At 42.6% G+C, this 17008-nt stretch overlaps 1 protein-coding gene across 3 annotated transcripts in view; it reads left to right on the top strand.

Moving 5' to 3' along the window:
• Positions 1-17008, top strand: part of LOC105492459 (translin) — a 31815-nt gene that overhangs the window by 2824 nt on the left and 11983 nt on the right. The window contains exons 3-6 of one of the 3 annotated variants that reach the window (XM_011759571.3): positions 251-347; positions 2942-3057; positions 4536-4615; positions 6396-8773. In XM_011759571.3, coding sequence (XP_011757873.1) covers positions 251-347; positions 2942-3057; positions 4536-4615; positions 6396-6629 — 527 coding nt within the window. In that variant the 3' untranslated portion in view covers positions 6630-8773. Of the gene's footprint in view, positions 1-250; positions 348-2941; positions 3058-4535; positions 4616-6395; positions 8774-17008 lie in introns of those variants that run through there. The other 2 variants (XM_071072604.1, XM_011759573.2) reach the window with 2 other exon arrangements.

The raw sequence follows: 17008 nt of genomic DNA, 5'->3' as shown, positions 1-17008 counted from the left end.
TTACCAATGTGTCTCCTAATATATTCCCTTTTGGCAAGTTGTTTATTTTTCAGTATAGCTAATTAGTAGGGAAACTGGGGATGATACTTTTTGAGAACCAGGTTGAAAAGCAGAGATGTGTACATTAGTTGTGAGGTTAAAAAAAAAAGTTTATTAATTTCCAGGTAGATTACTTAGATTATTAAGCAAGAACTGTATTTGAAATTTGGTAAGTTTTTCATTATTACATTTGGTTATCTTTTGTGATTAGTTCCAAAGAGGTGTTTGAAAGCTCGAGAACATTTTGGTACAGTAAAAACACATCTAACATCTTTGAAGACCAAATTTCCTGCTGAACAGTATTACAGGTTTGTAAGAAAAACAGCATTATTTTATGATGTTAAGTAAAAAAAAGAGAAAAATTATACATACTAAATGATTGCTTGCAACTAGGCAAGCATCCGTCTGTGTAGAAGTAACAAAAAGAGAAAGAACTAAACTGATAATGGTCATGACAAAAATTGGTGATTTTATTTTTTTCTTCTTTTTACTTTCTGAATCTTAAGGAACATGTATTACTTTTGCAGTGAAAAAGCAATTAAAAAGAAAATGTGGTATGAGGGTCAAAAGTGAGAATATCTTTTTGCTGTATTCAAGTTTCTTGTGAAATTGGGTGAACTATAGTTAGTGAAATAATGAGATTAGGTGGCAGTATATATATGGAGTTGAGTTTTATTTTGAAGCTTGAGTTTCACTGCCAAGTAACATAATTAGCTAATATTTTATGCCATGTCTTCTTGTTAAAGTCAACACTGTTGATTTTAAGATACACCATTATTTTATGTACCAGTAGGGAAGGAAAATTTTGCTAGTCATAAATGTGAAACATGGGCCACGCGTGGTGGCTCACGCCTGTAATCCCATCACTTTGGGAGGCCAAGGCGGGCAGATCACCTGAGGTCAGGAGTTTGAGACAGCCTGGCCAGCATGGTAAAACCCTGTCTCTACTAAAAATACAAAAATTAGCCCGGTATGGTGGCTCATGCCTGTAACTCCAGCTACTTTGGAGGCTGAGGCAGGAGAATCACTTGAACCTGGGAGGTGGAGATTGCAGTGAACCGAGATTGCGCCATTGCACTCCAGTCTGGACGACAGAGTGAGACTCCATCTCAAAAAAAAAAAAATTGTGAAACATGGATTGTGAAATGTCTCCTGGTTTCATAGGTGTTAAACTGGGAAGAACTGCATCTGAATCAAGAATTTCTACTCATTTTAATTTTCTTACTGAAAAAGATGTTCTTGTAAGGCATATATATCAACAGTAAACAGGATGAATATTTTCAAGGGTGGATAGTATAACCTCATGAGAATATTCTTTTAAGACGGAGATTGATAAACCACTAGTGGCTGTTGTCTCTGGGAGCTAAGAATTGCTTTTGTTTTTTCAAGAGTTGTTTAAAAAAAGGAAAATGCCCAGATAAGAATACATAACAGTGAAAGAGGCCCACAAAGCCTAAAATATTTACTACTTGGCCCTTTACAGAAAAAATCTGCTGATCCTTGCTGTAAGGCAGGGGTTCCCAACCCCCAGGCCGCGGACTGGTACTGGTCTGTGGTCTGTTGGGAACCGGGATGCACAGAAGGAGGTGAGCGGTGGGTGAGCGAGTGAAGCTTCATCTGTATTTACAGCTGCTCCCCATCACTTGCAATACCGCCTGAGCTCCACCTCCTGTCAGACTGGCGGCAGCATTCGATTCTCACAGTAGTGAGAACCCTATTGTGGACTGTGCACACAGGAGATCTAGGTTGCATGCTCCTTATGAGACTGCAATGCCTGATGATCTGAAGTGCAACAGTTTCATCCTGAAACCATCTGCCCCGCTTCTGTGGAAAAATTGTCTTACATGAAACTGGTCCCTGGTGCTGAAAAGGTCAGGGACCGCTGTTGTCATAGCTGAAGCACAGAGAGAGGGAGGACAGTAGAACGGGTGGGGTATTTAGAGACCATCTTCTCTGGAGGTCACACACAGGCTGCCCTCTAGCTGGATTTGGTCTTCAGAAGGGTTTGTGTGACCTGCATTGTGTCGAGACCTTTTTTTGAATGTATTGCCACATTTGAAAATCAGGAGGCATTGTGTAAATATCCACAGGTTGTAAAATTTCCTTTTCTTTTTTCAGGCTTCTGGCTCAGTATTCTGTTTTAAGTCCATTTGTTTAGTGATTGCAAATGGGAATTTTGTGAATCAGAATTTTCTTGGTATCCTGCACTCAAATGAAAATGTAGGAATACGTTGAGGATGATATATAACTGCAGTTGTCTTCAATCATCAGTTGCAAAGTTTTATTTTTTTCAGAGCAGTATCATTGTTCTTACTGATGAATTTTAGAAAGCACAATTGCTCTTGTCATCTGTAACCTTCAGTTGTTGTTTTTTTTTTTTTTTTGAGATGGAGTCTCTGTCGCTTAGGTTGGAGTGTAGTGGTATGATCTTGCTCACTGCAAACTCTGCCTCCCAGGTTCAAGCGATTCTCCTGCCTCAGCCTCCCGAGTAGCTGGGACTATGGGCACACGCCACCACGCACGGCTAATTTTTGTATTTTTAGTAGAGACGGGGTTTTGCCATGTTGGCCAGGCTGGTCTTGAACTCCTGACCTCAGGTGATCGACCTGCCTCTGCTTCTCAAAGTGTTGGGATTACAGGCGTGAGCCATCGCACTGGGCGTAAATTTTCATACTCATCAGAATTAGACCATATTTCTCGCTGATTAAACTTAAATAATTGTTAAAATTTCAACTTGTAAAATTTATGCTAAATGTCATATTTCTCTTTACATATTGGGGATTTGCATAAGATTTTATTTGAAAAATGATCCCATTTCTAAACTGTTTGAACATGACTATATTAAACCCGTCTTTCTGAACGTCCCTAACCTTGGAGGCTAAATTTGCTTATTTTCCTGCAGATTTCATGAGCACTGGAGGTTTGTGTTGCAGCGCTTGGTCTTCTTGGCAGCATTTGTTGTGTATTTGGAAACAGAAACACTAGTGACTCGAGAAGCGGTTACAGAAATTCTTGGCAGTAAGTGTCTTTATTAGTGGGATCTGCAGAATCAGGCATGGTTGCTTAGTTTTTGGTGGAAAGGGTGGTTGTACTTTGTTTCTTAAAACAAATAAGAATTAGCTAGAAACCACTTGTAGTTGTAGCTTGGTATCTGAGGATGATTGGTTCCAGAGCTCTCCCAATACCCAAATCTGAGGATGTTCAAGTCCCTTATATAGCTGGTATAGTATTTGCATGTAACCTATACACATCCTCCCACGTACTTTAAATCATCTCTAGGTTTCTTAACATATCTAATACAGTGTAAGTGCTATGTAAATATATATATATATGTTTTGAGATAGAATCTCACTGTCGCCAAGGCTGGAGTGCAGTGGCATAATCTCAGCTCACTGCAACCTCCACCTCCCAGGTTCAAGCAGTTCTGCCTCAGCCTCCCGAGTAGCTGGGATTACAGGTGCCTGCCACTACGCCCAGCTAATTTTTTTTTTTTTTCCCCCCAAAATGAAGTTTTGCTTTTGTTGCCCAGCTGTAGTGCAGTGGCACAATCTCGGCTCACCACAACCTCCACCTCCTGGGTTCAAGCAATTTTCCTACCTTAGCCTCCTGAGTAGCTGGAATTATAGGCATGTACCACCACACCTGGGTAATTTTGTATTTTTAGTAGAGATGGGGTTTCTCCGTGTTGGTCAGGCTGGTCTTGAACTTCTGACCTCAGGTGATCCACCCGCCTCAGCCTCCCAAAATGCTGGGATTACAGGTGTGAGCCACCACGCCCAGCCAATTTTTTGTATTTTTTTAGTAGAGATGGGGTTTCACTGTTTCGGCCAGGCTGGTCTTGAACTCCTGACCTTGTGATTCGCCTGCCTTGGCATCCCTAAGTGTTGGGATTACAGGCATGAGCCCTCCGCACCTGGCCTTTTCCCAAATATTTTTGATCCACAGTTAGTGCAGAGGGCCGACTATATTTGGAAAAACAAAAGCTAAAAATAACAACGGCAAACTTATTTGTACTTGCTTTAGTTTTTAAAATTGAATTTTTAAAACTTTCAAGCCTACAGAAAAATGGAAAGAATAGTAAAATGAATACCTGTTTACACGCCACTTAGATTTACCACTTGTTAACATTTTGCTACATCTGCTTAATCTTCTCATTTTGTGTGTGTCTCTGTCAGCCATTTGATAGTTGCAAATATCGTAACTCCTGTCTTAAATGCTTTATCATGCACTTTCTAACAAGAAGTATGTTCTCTGACACAACTCGATACCATTTTTGATAGTATTACTTTTTGAGGGAAGACTGAATTGAATTTTGCTTAAGAACTCAAAAAATCCACAGTGAGGTTTAGTTGCCAAGGGTGTGAATATATTAAAAAGCCGGTTTTTAAAAGATTCATCCTTTCTTCACTTACTTTGGGAGAAATTATGTATATATTTTTATATTCTGAGGCTTGACTTGGATTCACAGCATGACTTTATTTTCATGTGTTTTTTAGTTGAGCCAGATCGGGAGAAAGGTTTTCATCTGGATGTAGAAGATTATCTCTCAGGAGTTCTAATTCTTGCCAGTGAACTGGTAAGCTCAGTAACTTGCTGGTTGCTTTTTTGATCTTTCTGCTTCACTGTCAGTTTTTAAAATGGGTACCAAAATTCAGAACGTCTTAATTCTTTTCTAAGCCATCTCTCAGTCACCAGGTAGTCACTGCCTGGCACTGTAGGTGTTACAGTTTCCTAGGCATCAGAGAAAAGCCAGATCAAATGATGAGTGCATACTTACTGAGTTAAGAATTTTCAACAGATGATAAGACCTCTTCCTTTTAGGGTAGTGGCAAAACATCTATTCCTGGTAACTGTTAATTCATGTAATTGTTTTGGAGACTCATTTGTCTATATAACCATATAAGTTATTCTTTATTCCTTTAATCACTATTTGGGGAAATTGCCTGGTAAAAGTCTAAAGAAAAAAAAAAACTGTCAGTAGCAAAATTGAGTAGTTGTGGTAGAGACTGTGCCAGTCTGCAGAGGTGAAAATATTTACTTCTGGCTTGTTAAGAAACAGTTTGCTTGTCCTTGTTCCAGAGGAAAGCAGTCCAGGGCTGGTCTGATGATTCCTTGATCTTTGGCCCTAGGTTCTTCTAGCTTCAGCTTCTTTCTTACATTCCAGAACTGTTGCTCTAGTCACATCTTCACTCTAGCCAGCAGTAGGAGGAAATGGGAAAAAGGATATGCCCTCTCGCTTTGAGGACATTTCTTTCAAGTTGTCCACACAACTTCTATTAACATTCTGGTGCCTTGCCTGCAGGGGAGGCAGAAATGGAGTCTATTGGAGTGGGTATGTGTGCATTGAAAACCTGAGGAAGATGGTGAGAATGGATAATGGGGTCCACTTGCAGGCTGTACCACTTGTCTGGCTTTTTCGAGACACCTGACCAGTAAACATGAAGCATCTTGTTAGTATTAGTTGTTAAGTGGAAGGTGTCTTTAGGACCATACATGTTGGGGCCAGGTGCGGTGGCTTACACTTGTAATCCTGGCAGGTTTGGAGGCCCAGGTGGGAGGATCCCTTGAGGTCAGGAGTTCCACACCAGCCTAAGCAACAAAACAAGACCCCTTCTTGATTTATATTAAAAACAACAACAACAGCAACAACAACAAAACCTTTATGTGAGACAAAAAAAACCCGTATGTTGAGAATGCACTAAAGGGGTGGTGTAGGTAAACCTGGGAAAGTGGAGAGGATTTACAGAAAGGGGAATCTCTTTTATTATGTGAAGATGGTTTGAAAAGCCAGTCAAATGGAGCAGTGAGGGGTTGTATACTGACACCGAGAAGGGGAGCCTTGAGTTGGGTCTTGAAATCAATCTTAGTTCTCCTTCAAGATAGGGTTACACTGACGTAATTTTAGATTCCTATCCCAAGTCTGCCTTACTTGATTCTAGGTGATTAGAGGTGCAGCTTAGTAGGTGGGCTCTAGAAATGTGATCATTTGGCCAAGGTTGGAAGAGATAGTGGAGCTGCTGTGATTACTTGGTGGTTTATTTCTTCGTTATGAAAGCAGATGAGCTGTAAAGATGCTTGTGTATGTAATGTAACACTTTATTATGCAATAGTCAGTTTAAGAAATTAGAGAAATTTTAGATGTTAGTAATATTAAATTTTACTTGGGCAAAAATGGTCTCATTTTCAGTGGGATTCTTTTCGGAGAAGCTCCTGTCTTGTCTGTACTTGCATGTGCCCTGAGATAGAACATGAGTGTAGCTGTCTAGACCTGCGGTTCTTGTGGCTTTGATTCAGAAGAAGATGCACTGAGGAGCAGCATGTTGTAACAAGCCCCTGATTTCTCTTTCCTGGTACAGTCAAGGCTGTCTGTCAACAGCGTGACTGCTGGAGACTACTCCCGACCCCTCCACATCTCCACCTTCATCAATGAGCTGGATTCCGGTTTCCGCCTTCTCAACCTGAAAAATGACTCCCTGAGGAAGCGCTACGACGGATTGAAATATGACGTGAAGAAAGTAGAGGAGGTGGTCTATGATCTCTCCATCCGGGGCTTCAATAAGGAGACGGCAGCAGCTTGTGTTGAAAAATAGGAGGCTCTCCTTGCTCCTGGCCTTGCTGACCTCAGCGGTTGCCAGGAAGGGGTGAGCACAGAGTGCCTCTTACGGTAGTTAGGATGCCCAGTTGCTAAACACTGCGCTTTATTTTCTTAACCAGTTGTGGTGTGAGTATCAGAATTGAAACACTTTTTTGGGGGTAAAAAATAATAGCCTTTACATGGACAGAATTTTCTTTGTTGTTTCAGTGAATTGGCTCTGTAATTCAGTGTATTTCAGTTCCGTCAAAAAGTGTAAATGTTAGTTTCTTGGTAAAGTCCTTTTCTTGCTTACCTTGACTGTTGATGTACTGATTGAGAAGTTCATTGTCTCGTTTGTGATTCTTCCAGATGTGATGCTTGATATTTTCTATATGCGAGTTAGCCATCCACACCCAGGCATAGCCTGGATACAGTATTAAAATAGATAATTAAAAAGATGGTTGCCAAGCAAGGAAAACTTATTTTATATTTTCCCTTCCTTATTTTAAGCATTGTGAGTAAATCAGATGTTGAATTCTTTTGCCAAGGGAATTATAGCCCCAGGTTCTCTCTCACTGCCATCAGAATGTACAAGATTAAACTGCAAAGTCAAGCTCAGCAGATTATTTTGGAAAGTTTTTGTATTAAGGGATTTAGTGACATCATTTGGTTCTCCACCATGCAGGGAGTAGGGCTTAGTGTTTTAAAACACCTCTGCTGTCTCATGTTGCCTTAATATTCTGCTGTTGCAGCAATTAAAAATGGTCTTCACGTGCATGTGGAACTAACACGTGATATGATATATTCCTAAACTATGAAACCTTTTTTCTAGTAGTCAGCTAGATCATTTGATCTGGGAGTATAAAACCACCCACATAAGTTAATAAGCAAAATCCTGACTATTATGTTGTTAGAGAAAAATGCTTTGCTTTGTCTGGAAGAAAGATAAAATAGTGAATTCTAAATAAATCAGGCCGGGTGTGGTGCCTCACACCTGTAATCCCAGCACACTGGGAGGCCGAGGCAGGGGGATTGCTTGAGCTCAGGAGTTCGAGACCAGCCTAGGCAACGAAGTGAGACTCCATCTCTATATAAAAACAAAAAACACGAAAGTACACACAAAATAAATCAGTGGGATTTGGTAATATGTTTTAGAGTAAGAAATTTCAGGTTGTTGGTGACTGTCAGGTTTTTTTTAAATTTTCTTTTTTAATTTTTATTTTTTTTTTGAGACGGAGTCTTGCTCTGTTGCCCGGGCTGGTTTTTTGTATTTTTTAGTGGAGACGGGGTTTCACCATGTTAGCCAGGATGGTCTCGATCTCCTGACTTCGTGATCCGCCCGTCTCGGCCTCCCAAAGTGCTGGGATTACAGGCTTGAGCCACCGCGCTCAGGTTTTAAATGTACAGGTTTTAAATGTACAGTTTGGGGCAAGTCATGTAAATACTGTTGGTGGTCTTCAATTTTCAGGTAGTACTAAGAGTATGTGCCAGGAAACTCTTGCTATCGAATTGAGACGATTAAAATGGTGACTTAATCCATAGTTACTTTGCACTCACTGAAAGGAAAGTGCTTTCCAGAATAATACAAAGTATCTAAAAGTGTCACCTTTTCTGGCCTGATCAACCTGATCAACAATTTGGGCTTCCTGTTTGTATGAGGGGCTATTTGGCATACTCTTCACAGCTTTTATCAGTACAAGTTAAAGACTGACTACATTTTTTCATCACGAGAAAAGCAGTTGAAATGAGGCATGAGTTACTGTGCATTGGGATTTTAGAACAATTTTCTTGACAGCTCTTTTGTGAAGTTAGGTTCTTAAAAATGCCCATGGTGGTCACTTAAAATGTGCATTAATAGCACTGCCAGGATCAAGCATGAAAGACTTTTAAATTAGATCATCACACATAAGGCAGTAAGTTTGATAATAGGTTTTTTTGGGTTTTTTTTTAACCTCTTTAAGTATTGATTCTGCTTGAGAATATTGAAGTACTTGCCAGAAGTTGTGGATTTCAGTTTTAACACATGCAATTTAAGTGGAGAAGCACACTCTGGTCTTGGAATTCCATTTGAGGATTTAGAAGTGTCATGTTTATACTTACTCAGTTGTGTTTGTTGCTGGCTTGTTGTAAAGCAATAAAATTTTTTTGGTCTTTTTGTAAGTGAGTGTGCTGCTGTAAGAAATCTCCCATGTGCATAACAAATTCTGAATATTTTTTGAGGCTAAAGAAGACCGGGGTGACAAGCACATACTGCCGTGTAATGGTTACACTAACCAAAAGACACCAGCCGCTCAGAGTTCTATACTGTAAAGCGCAGATAACATTTGTGTGTTATACCTTGATTGGGGAATTAAAAGTCATTTAACTGAAGATGTTGAGAAACCTGGGCTCTGGTGTGAGTATACCAGAATTACTTTTTTCAATTGTAGAAAATCAAGCAGGTTAGAGAAAATAGAGACGAATTAGGAGACACTGTCTTACGGATTCATTTATAAGAAGATAACCAGCCATATACACGTGGGGATATTTGCCGTGTCTTAAACTTGAATAATAATAGGAGCAATGCTTAAGGGAGTTTAATAGAGAAGGAAAGCTTTGGCAGTGTTTTGAGACCTTAAGTGGCTAAAGAGATGAGACAAACATGCAGGTTGCTACTGGCATAGTTTCATAATTGTGTACTCAGAAATTAAAGTTTGCTTGTTTCTCAGTCTGGATTAAACTGTTTGTCCTCCTTTTCAGATAGAGCATCACAGTCAGGGCTGACACCAAAATAAGACTTTCCCTGAGCCTGAATTTTTTTTTTTTTTTTTTAGTATCTACTGTAATAAGCATCAAACAAACAAGCAAAAATAAACAGTGTCCCTTCCCCTGGACAACAACAACAATAACAAACATTTAAAGGCGGTAAAATTTCCAGGACTGGTTGGTTGAATGAGTGGGCTGGGTGCGGGTAGTGGGACGAGACGAGATGGGAAGGGGAGGAATCTAGCATCGCTGCCGGGTTTCTGGCCCAGGTTTGGTGCCATTCACTGAGGTGAGGAGTGTAGGAAGATCGCGTGTCTGGAGCGGGCTGGGCAGCTGATGCATTTGCTTTTGGATGTGTTGGGTTTATGACACTGGAGCAGCCAGGTGGATACATCAAAGGTGGGTAAGATCTCCCTGGAGAGCGTTTACAATGAGAAGAGTCACAAGCTGTGGACGAATTCTTGGTTAATAGCATGGCTTAAGGTAGGCAGAGGAAATGGAGTCCACGAGGAAGTGGAGAAATGGTCAGAGAGGCTAACAGAATGGGAAGAGTGGCTTGTTTCAGAAGCCGGGGAATAAAGGATCTTAGGTTTTTGGGTGAGGGATTTAAAATAATCTACAGCCTGGGAGCTCCATGACTCATCTGCCAGGTTAGGTTAGGTTATCCTGTGGGAACGCCACGAGAGCTCACAGGCAAAGAACAAGGTTTATTTCTCACTCGCTTCCCTCTCCATTGCAGCTTAGCTGGAGATCTGTTCCACATTGTCCTTATGTAGGGTGACAGAGCAGCCACTAACTGGACCATTGCTAGTTTTAGTGGGAGAGGGAAGGAGCTGTGGAGTGTCTTGCACAAATACATGATCTGGTCACTCTGACAATTATTATTTTTTTTTTGGAGATAGTCTGGCTCTGTTACCAGGGTTGGAGTGCATTAGTGCAATCTGGGCTCAAGTGATCCTCCCACTTCAGCCTCCCTAGTATTAATAGCTGGGATTACAGGTGCATGCTACCATGCCTGGCTAATTTTTAAAATTTTTTATAGAGACAGGGTTTCACTATCTTGCCCAGGCTGGTCTCAAACTCCTGAGCTCAAGTGATCCTCCCACTTTGGCATCCCAGTGTGTTGGGATTACAGGCGTGAACCACCACACCCACCCTCAATTCATTGTTTAGAGTTAGACATGTGACCCTGCTAAACCACAAGGGGGTCAGGAAGTGAAATCCTGTCTTGTAGGATGAGAGGATGGATAGACAAATATTGAAGTTTTGGGGGATGTTTAGTTCAATTTGTTAAATATATAGTAGTAATATTTCCATATACACATAAACACCAGTTGGCTTGGGAGGGAGAGAAGATGCCTCAGGACCCCTCTCCTGTTTGACAGAGTTCTCTGGTGTGTGTGCATTTGCGTTGGATTTGTGTTACATTTTAAGCCAATATTCAGTGAGCTCTACATGTTCCATGTGCTGGGCTAAACATTTTGTTTAGTTACCTCATTTTGTCCTTGTAACAACTCTGTGAGGTAGCTACTACTATTTTCCTTATTTTAGACTTGGCTTAGAGAGGGCAGTTAACTGGCTGTGAATTCATAGCTATGAAATGAAAGAGCTGCTATTCAGAACCCAGTTATTCTGCCTCGACATTCTAACAGACCATTTCTTACTGGATGCTCTTGCATGGCATCCCTTCATAGCCTGACAAGGCAAACATCAAATCCACAAATAGTTAAGAGCACAAAGCGTATGTTTAACTTTGGGCTAAGTGTGGTTTGTCTTAAAAATAAGCATGAAAATAAATAGACTTGGTCCTCACCCTCAAGATGTTTAGGTCTAGTTGCAGGGGAGGAGGTGGTGAGAAAAGATATTAAACAGGTAAGAGGTTAAATATTCAACTAATATTTGAGTGCCTACTATGATTTATTTTAACAGCTTTATTGAAATACATTCACACATAAAATTGACCCATATCAAGTATATGAATCAGTGATTTAATTTTACCATGTGGTGGAAGCATCACCATAAATCAGTTTTAGAACTTTTAAAAATCTCTCCAAAATATCCCTGCTCCTACTGCCAGCCCTAGGCGACACTAATTTTCATCTCTAAATTTGCCTTTTCTGGATATTCCATAGAAATGGACTCCTACAGTAAATGATCTTGTGTCTTTTCACTTAGCATAATGTTGTTAAGGTTCATAACTTACGTTAGTTTGTTCCTTTTTATTGCTAAGTAGTATTCCATTGTTTGGATACTCCACTTTTTTTTTTTTTTTTGAGATGGAGTCTTGCTCTGTCACCCAGGCCGGAGTGCAGTGGCACGATCTTGGCTCACTGCAACCTCCGCCTCCTGGGTTCAAGCGATTCTCCTGTGTCAACCTCCCGAATAGCTGGGATTACAGGTGTGTGCCACCACGCCCAGCTAATTTTTGTAGTTTTAGTAGAGACAGGGTTTCGCCATCTTGGCCAGGCTGGTTTTGCCGTGTTGGCCAGGCGGGTTTTGCCATGTTGACCAGGCTGGTCTTGAACTCCTGACCTCAGGTGGTCTGCCTGCCTTGGCCTCCCGAAGTGCTGGGATTACAGGCGTGAGTCCGGCCAGATATTCCACATTTTATCTATACATTCATCACATGGTGACACATTTAAGTTTCCATTTTTTGGGCTATTATGAATAATGCTGCTCTGAACATTAGCATGCAAGTCTGTGTGTGAACGTGAGTTTATTTCTTTTGGATAGGTACCTAGGAATCTGTGGTAAAAATGGTAAAAGTTTATGTTTAGTTTTTTAAGAAACTGCCAATCTGCTTCCAAAGTGGCTGCAGTATTTTAAATTCCCACCAGCAATATATCAGGGTTGCCTACTAGGAGTTTAAATTCAAGACAATAACAGACAAGATGTCATAGGCACAGTAGTTAATTTCTAAATAACTTGTGAATAATTGCTATAGTTTAGGAGCTGCTGCTTGAACTAGGTCATGAAGGAGGTGAGTTTTTTTTTCTTTTTCTTTTTGGTCTTTTTGAGACAGAGTCTTGCTCTGTTGCCCAGGCTGGAGTGCAGTGGCACAATCTCGGCTCACTGCAACCTCTGCCTCCTGGGTCCAAGCAATTCTCTTGCCTCAGCCTCCTGAGTAGCTGGGACTACAGGCGCGTGTCACCACACCAAGCTAAGTTTTGTATTTTTAGTAGAGATGGAGTTTCACCACGTTGCCCAGACTGGTCTCGAACTCCTGACCTCAGGTGATCCACCTGCCTTGGCCTCCCAAAGTGCTGGGATTACAGGCGTGAGCCACCACCGAAAGAGGTGAGATTTAGACAAGCATGGCACTAGAAGCTCATTTTGGTTGGGCGGAATAATTGACACCAATGTGGAAACGTATCCATTTAATGGGGTTCGGGAGGTCACCCATGTGAGTGGAGGAGGAACTCTGGCAAGGTTGGATCGTTAGATTTAGGAAAGCTTGAATTGGGGGGTTAGGAAGTTTGGACTTCAAATGATAGGCATTGGAGGACTGAAGGGTTTTTTTGAGGCGAGGAGGGAGCAGCTTTGGAGTCAGACAGTCCTAGCTTTGAATCCTGCATCTATCATGTTACCAATGGGGAGAGACCAAAGGCAGGGACACCTGTGAGCAAGCTCTTGCTGTCTTTGAGGTAAGGGTAAGATTGGGTAGCTGGTGATAGGCATGACTGGGTAAGGGCAGATGGAGTGCACTGCAGAGAGAATTGGCCAAGCTTGCTGACTGATGGAGTTGGGGTAGACAGAGTAGGGGCTGAGAGAAGTGGAAAGCTGCCTGAGCTTCTGAAAGAATATCCATGGGAACAGTGGAACTAGTTTCTGGGGGAAGAGGGGAAGATGAGAAGTTCAATTTTGCAAGTGTTGAGTTTACTGTGTTAGATGTTGCATGGCTGGCTGTACTTTTTGGACTAGAATTTTGGGTGCCTGAGGCTGGAGGTGAGGGAGTCCTTTAGATATAGAGTGGATCTTGGAACTGTGGTTGTGATGAAGAGGGAGCCCAGGGACATGATTGAAGACATCAAGAAGATGGGAGGAGCCGGAGGCCTGTGTCCAGGTCTGCCCAAGCAGGAGCTGGGGCCGTTATGTGACAGATGCACCGTGCTTTCTCTCCTACTGCACTAGAAATCCTTTACTTACTACGAAGACTGTAAGGTTTTTGGCTGAAGGAAAATAAACCTATGAAATTATGTAGAATCCCCTTAGAAGAAAGTTGGACTTGTTAGAAAAAAAATGACCAAGGCAGTAACCTATTTAGCCTGACCCTTACATCAGTTACTCATGATCATCTGGTGTCATTTAATATTAATTAACATTTACCCACAGCCATCTGCTCTGGCTAGAGTTGTGCGTTCATCCGTTGCAGCTGTGTTTTTTCATGATCGAATGCTGGCCTCGCTGTCTGGACCCACCAGCTGGACCTGCCAGCAAGACCAGTTCAGAAGTCGGAAGGATTCCCCTTCAGCTTCCTCTGCCACGTCCCTGCTGTCAGAGCTTCCTTTAATGAACCCTTTGCTCACCCTGACAATGGAAGTGAAGCCGGATAATTTTTCACAGTTGGGAAGTACAAAGGGCAGGATGTTTGCTTTTACTTTCTGGGGAAAGATGGCAAGACTGTTGTAATCATTTAAGGGGTTGTTTTGGAAGCATGGTTGATGGACTGGGCCCTTCTGCTTTGATACACTGTTAGAACCAGCACCCATACAACAAAGACTCTTTTTTTTTTTTTTTTTTTTTGAGATGGAGCCTCGTTCTGTTGCCCAGGCTGGAGTGCAGTGGTGCGATCTCAGCTCACTGCAACCTCCGCCTCCCGGGTTCAAGCGATTCTCCTGCCTCAGCCTCCCGAGTAGCTGAGATTACAGGTGCCCGCCACCATGCCCAGCTAATTTTTGTGTTTATAGTAGAGATGGCATTTCCCCATGTTGGCTAGGCTGGTCTCGAACTCCTGACCTCAGGTGATCCACCCGCCTCAGCCTCGCAAAGTGCTGGGAGGACAGGTGTGAGCCACCACGCCCAGCCACAGCAAAGACTCATCATCAGTCAGTGTTAGTGTTTGGATTTTATTTCTTTGCATCTAGATGTTAACCCTCAAATCTCCAAGACAAAGAACAAAGGATCAGCAGGGATGGATCTGGTTTTTCTTTCTTCAGCTGTTCCCAGGAGAATTTGGCCATCAGTCTTCCTGGGATCAACCCCAGAGGTGGTGGGCATGAGTGGGTTAACGACAGGAGTCCTGCCCAGGGGACTTGGAAAGCCTGTCTTATGTACTGTCCCACCCCCTCAAAGAACAAGGACGTGACTTTATGTTGTTTTATGAAACCGGCAAAATGGGTGCCCGGGTTCTTGGGCTGTGGGCTGCCTGTATCATCAAGCAGCTGTAACCTTTCCTTAAACCGAAAACAGAAAGAGGACTATTTCCCCAACTACTTTCACTGAGGAAAAAGGAAGTGGGGTTGGCACAAGCATTTGTGAGCTGACTCCAGAAGGAGAAGGAAAACCTTGGCTTTAATCTTTCTTTTAAAAAATACACATTGGAAGGAGGGAAGGGGATATAGTTGGTACCGCCTGGTGTTCTGTCACAGGTATGGTGGGAGTTGCGGGGAATATCTAAATGTCTGTATCATTGCTTCATGATACATTTTGTATGTTTTCCTCCTTTTTGACTCGTGCTACTTTTATTAGAAATAAGAAATCATCATAGAAAATTGGGAAATTGGCTAGGCATGGTGGCTTATGCCTGTAATCCCAGTACTTTGGGAGGCTGAGGCAGGTGGATTACTTGAGCTCAGGACTTTGAGACCAGCCTGGCCAACATGGTGAAACCCCATCTGTACTAAAAATACAAAAATTAGCCGGGCGTAGTAGTGCGCAGCTGTAGTCCCAGCTGCTAGGGGGACTGAGGTGGGAGGATTGCTTGAGCCCAGGAAGTCGAGGCTGCAGTGCCTGGGTGACAGAGTGAGAACCCTGTTTAAAAAAAAAAAAAAAAAAAAAAAAAATTGGGAAATTGCCAAAAAATTATAAAGATGTGTATAGATTTTTTGTATTGTGATTTATCGTAAATATACTACTGAGTTTTAAAAGACTTTCTGAGATACCTGTGAATTCTACTATGACCTTTTGATTTGATACTGTTGTTTAGCTAATCGCTTATGTGAATGGTCCCTTCTCTTTGCTGAACTCCTTCACCGAAGCGCAGAGGGTTCGGTTGGTCTCCAGTTCTCTGCAAGCCCTGTGGACGTGCGGGTTCTGCAGTCAGGCTGCCTCCGTCCCTTAGCAGCACGTTTTCCATTGCCCCTTTTGTACAAAGCTGTGATAAAATAAAAACTTCAGCCAAATTAAATTTAAAAGAGTTTAATTGAGGCCGGGCGCAGTGGCTCAAGCCTGTAATCCCAGCACTTTGGGAGGCCGAGACGGGCAGATCACGAGGTCAGGAGATCGAGACCATCCTGGCTAACACGGTGAAACCCCGTCTCTACTAAAAAATACAAAAAACTAGCCGGGCGAAGTGGCGGGCGCCTGTAGTCCCAGCTACTCGGGAGGCTGAGGCAGGAGAATGGCGTGAACCCGGGAGGCGGAGCTTGCAGTGAGCTGAGATCCGGCCACTGCACTCCAGCCTGGGCGACAGAGCCAGACTCAGTCTCAAAAAAAAAAAAAAAAAAGAGTTTAATTGAGCAACCAACAATTTGAAATCGGGCAGCCTCCTGAGCCAGAGTATGCTCAGCGACTCACCTGGCCACATGGTGGAAGATCTACGGACAGAAAAAGAAAAGTGGGCCGGGTGCGGTGGCTCATGACTGTAATCCCAGCACTGTGGGAGACCAAGGCAGGTGGATCACCTGAGGTCAGGAGTTCAAAACCAGCCTGGCCAACATGGTGAAACCCCATCTCTACTAAAAATACAAAAATCAGGTGACAGGCGCCTGTAATCCCAGCTACTTGGGAGGTTGAGGCAGGAGAATTGCTTGAACCCGGGAGGCGGAGGTTGCAGTGAGCTAAGATCACGCCACTGCACTCCAGCCTGGGTGACAGAGCGAGAATTTGTCCCGGAAAAACAAACAAAAAAACCCAAAAAACTATGTGGCTGGGTGCGGTGGCTCATGCCTGTAATCCTAGCACTTAGGGAGGCTGAGGCAGGTGGATCGCCTGAGGTCAGGAGTTCATGACCAGCCTGGCCAACATGGTGAAACCCTGTCTCTACTAAAAATACAAAAATTATCTGGGCGTGGTGGCAGGTGCCTGTAATCCCAGCTGCTCAGGAGGCTGAGGTGAGAGAATTACTTGAACCCGGGAGGCGGAGGTTGCAGTGAGCCGAGATCACACCACTGCACTCCAGCCTGAGCAACAGAGTGAGACACCATCTCAAAAAAAAAAAAAAAAAAACCAGAAAAAAACCAGAACCCGGGAGGCAGAGGGCAGAGGGTACAGTGAGCTGAGATCGTGCCATTGCACTCCAGTGTGGGCAACAAGAGTGAAATTCCATCTCCAAGAAAAAAAAGAAAGAGAAAAAAAAGTAAAAGGAATGTGATGGACAGAAAACAAAAATGAAGTACAGAAACAGCCTGGTTGGTTACAACTGGATGTTTGCCTCATTTGAACCAAGGTTCAAACGGATGGCTACATTTGATTGGCCAAAACTTGGTGATT

This window comes from Macaca nemestrina, chromosome 11 (genome assembly GCF_043159975.1).
Source record: "Macaca nemestrina isolate mMacNem1 chromosome 11, mMacNem.hap1, whole genome shotgun sequence".
Classification (NCBI taxonomy): Eukaryota; Metazoa; Chordata; class Mammalia; order Primates; family Cercopithecidae; genus Macaca; species Macaca nemestrina.
This window is presented reverse-complemented; position numbering and strand designations above follow the sequence as displayed.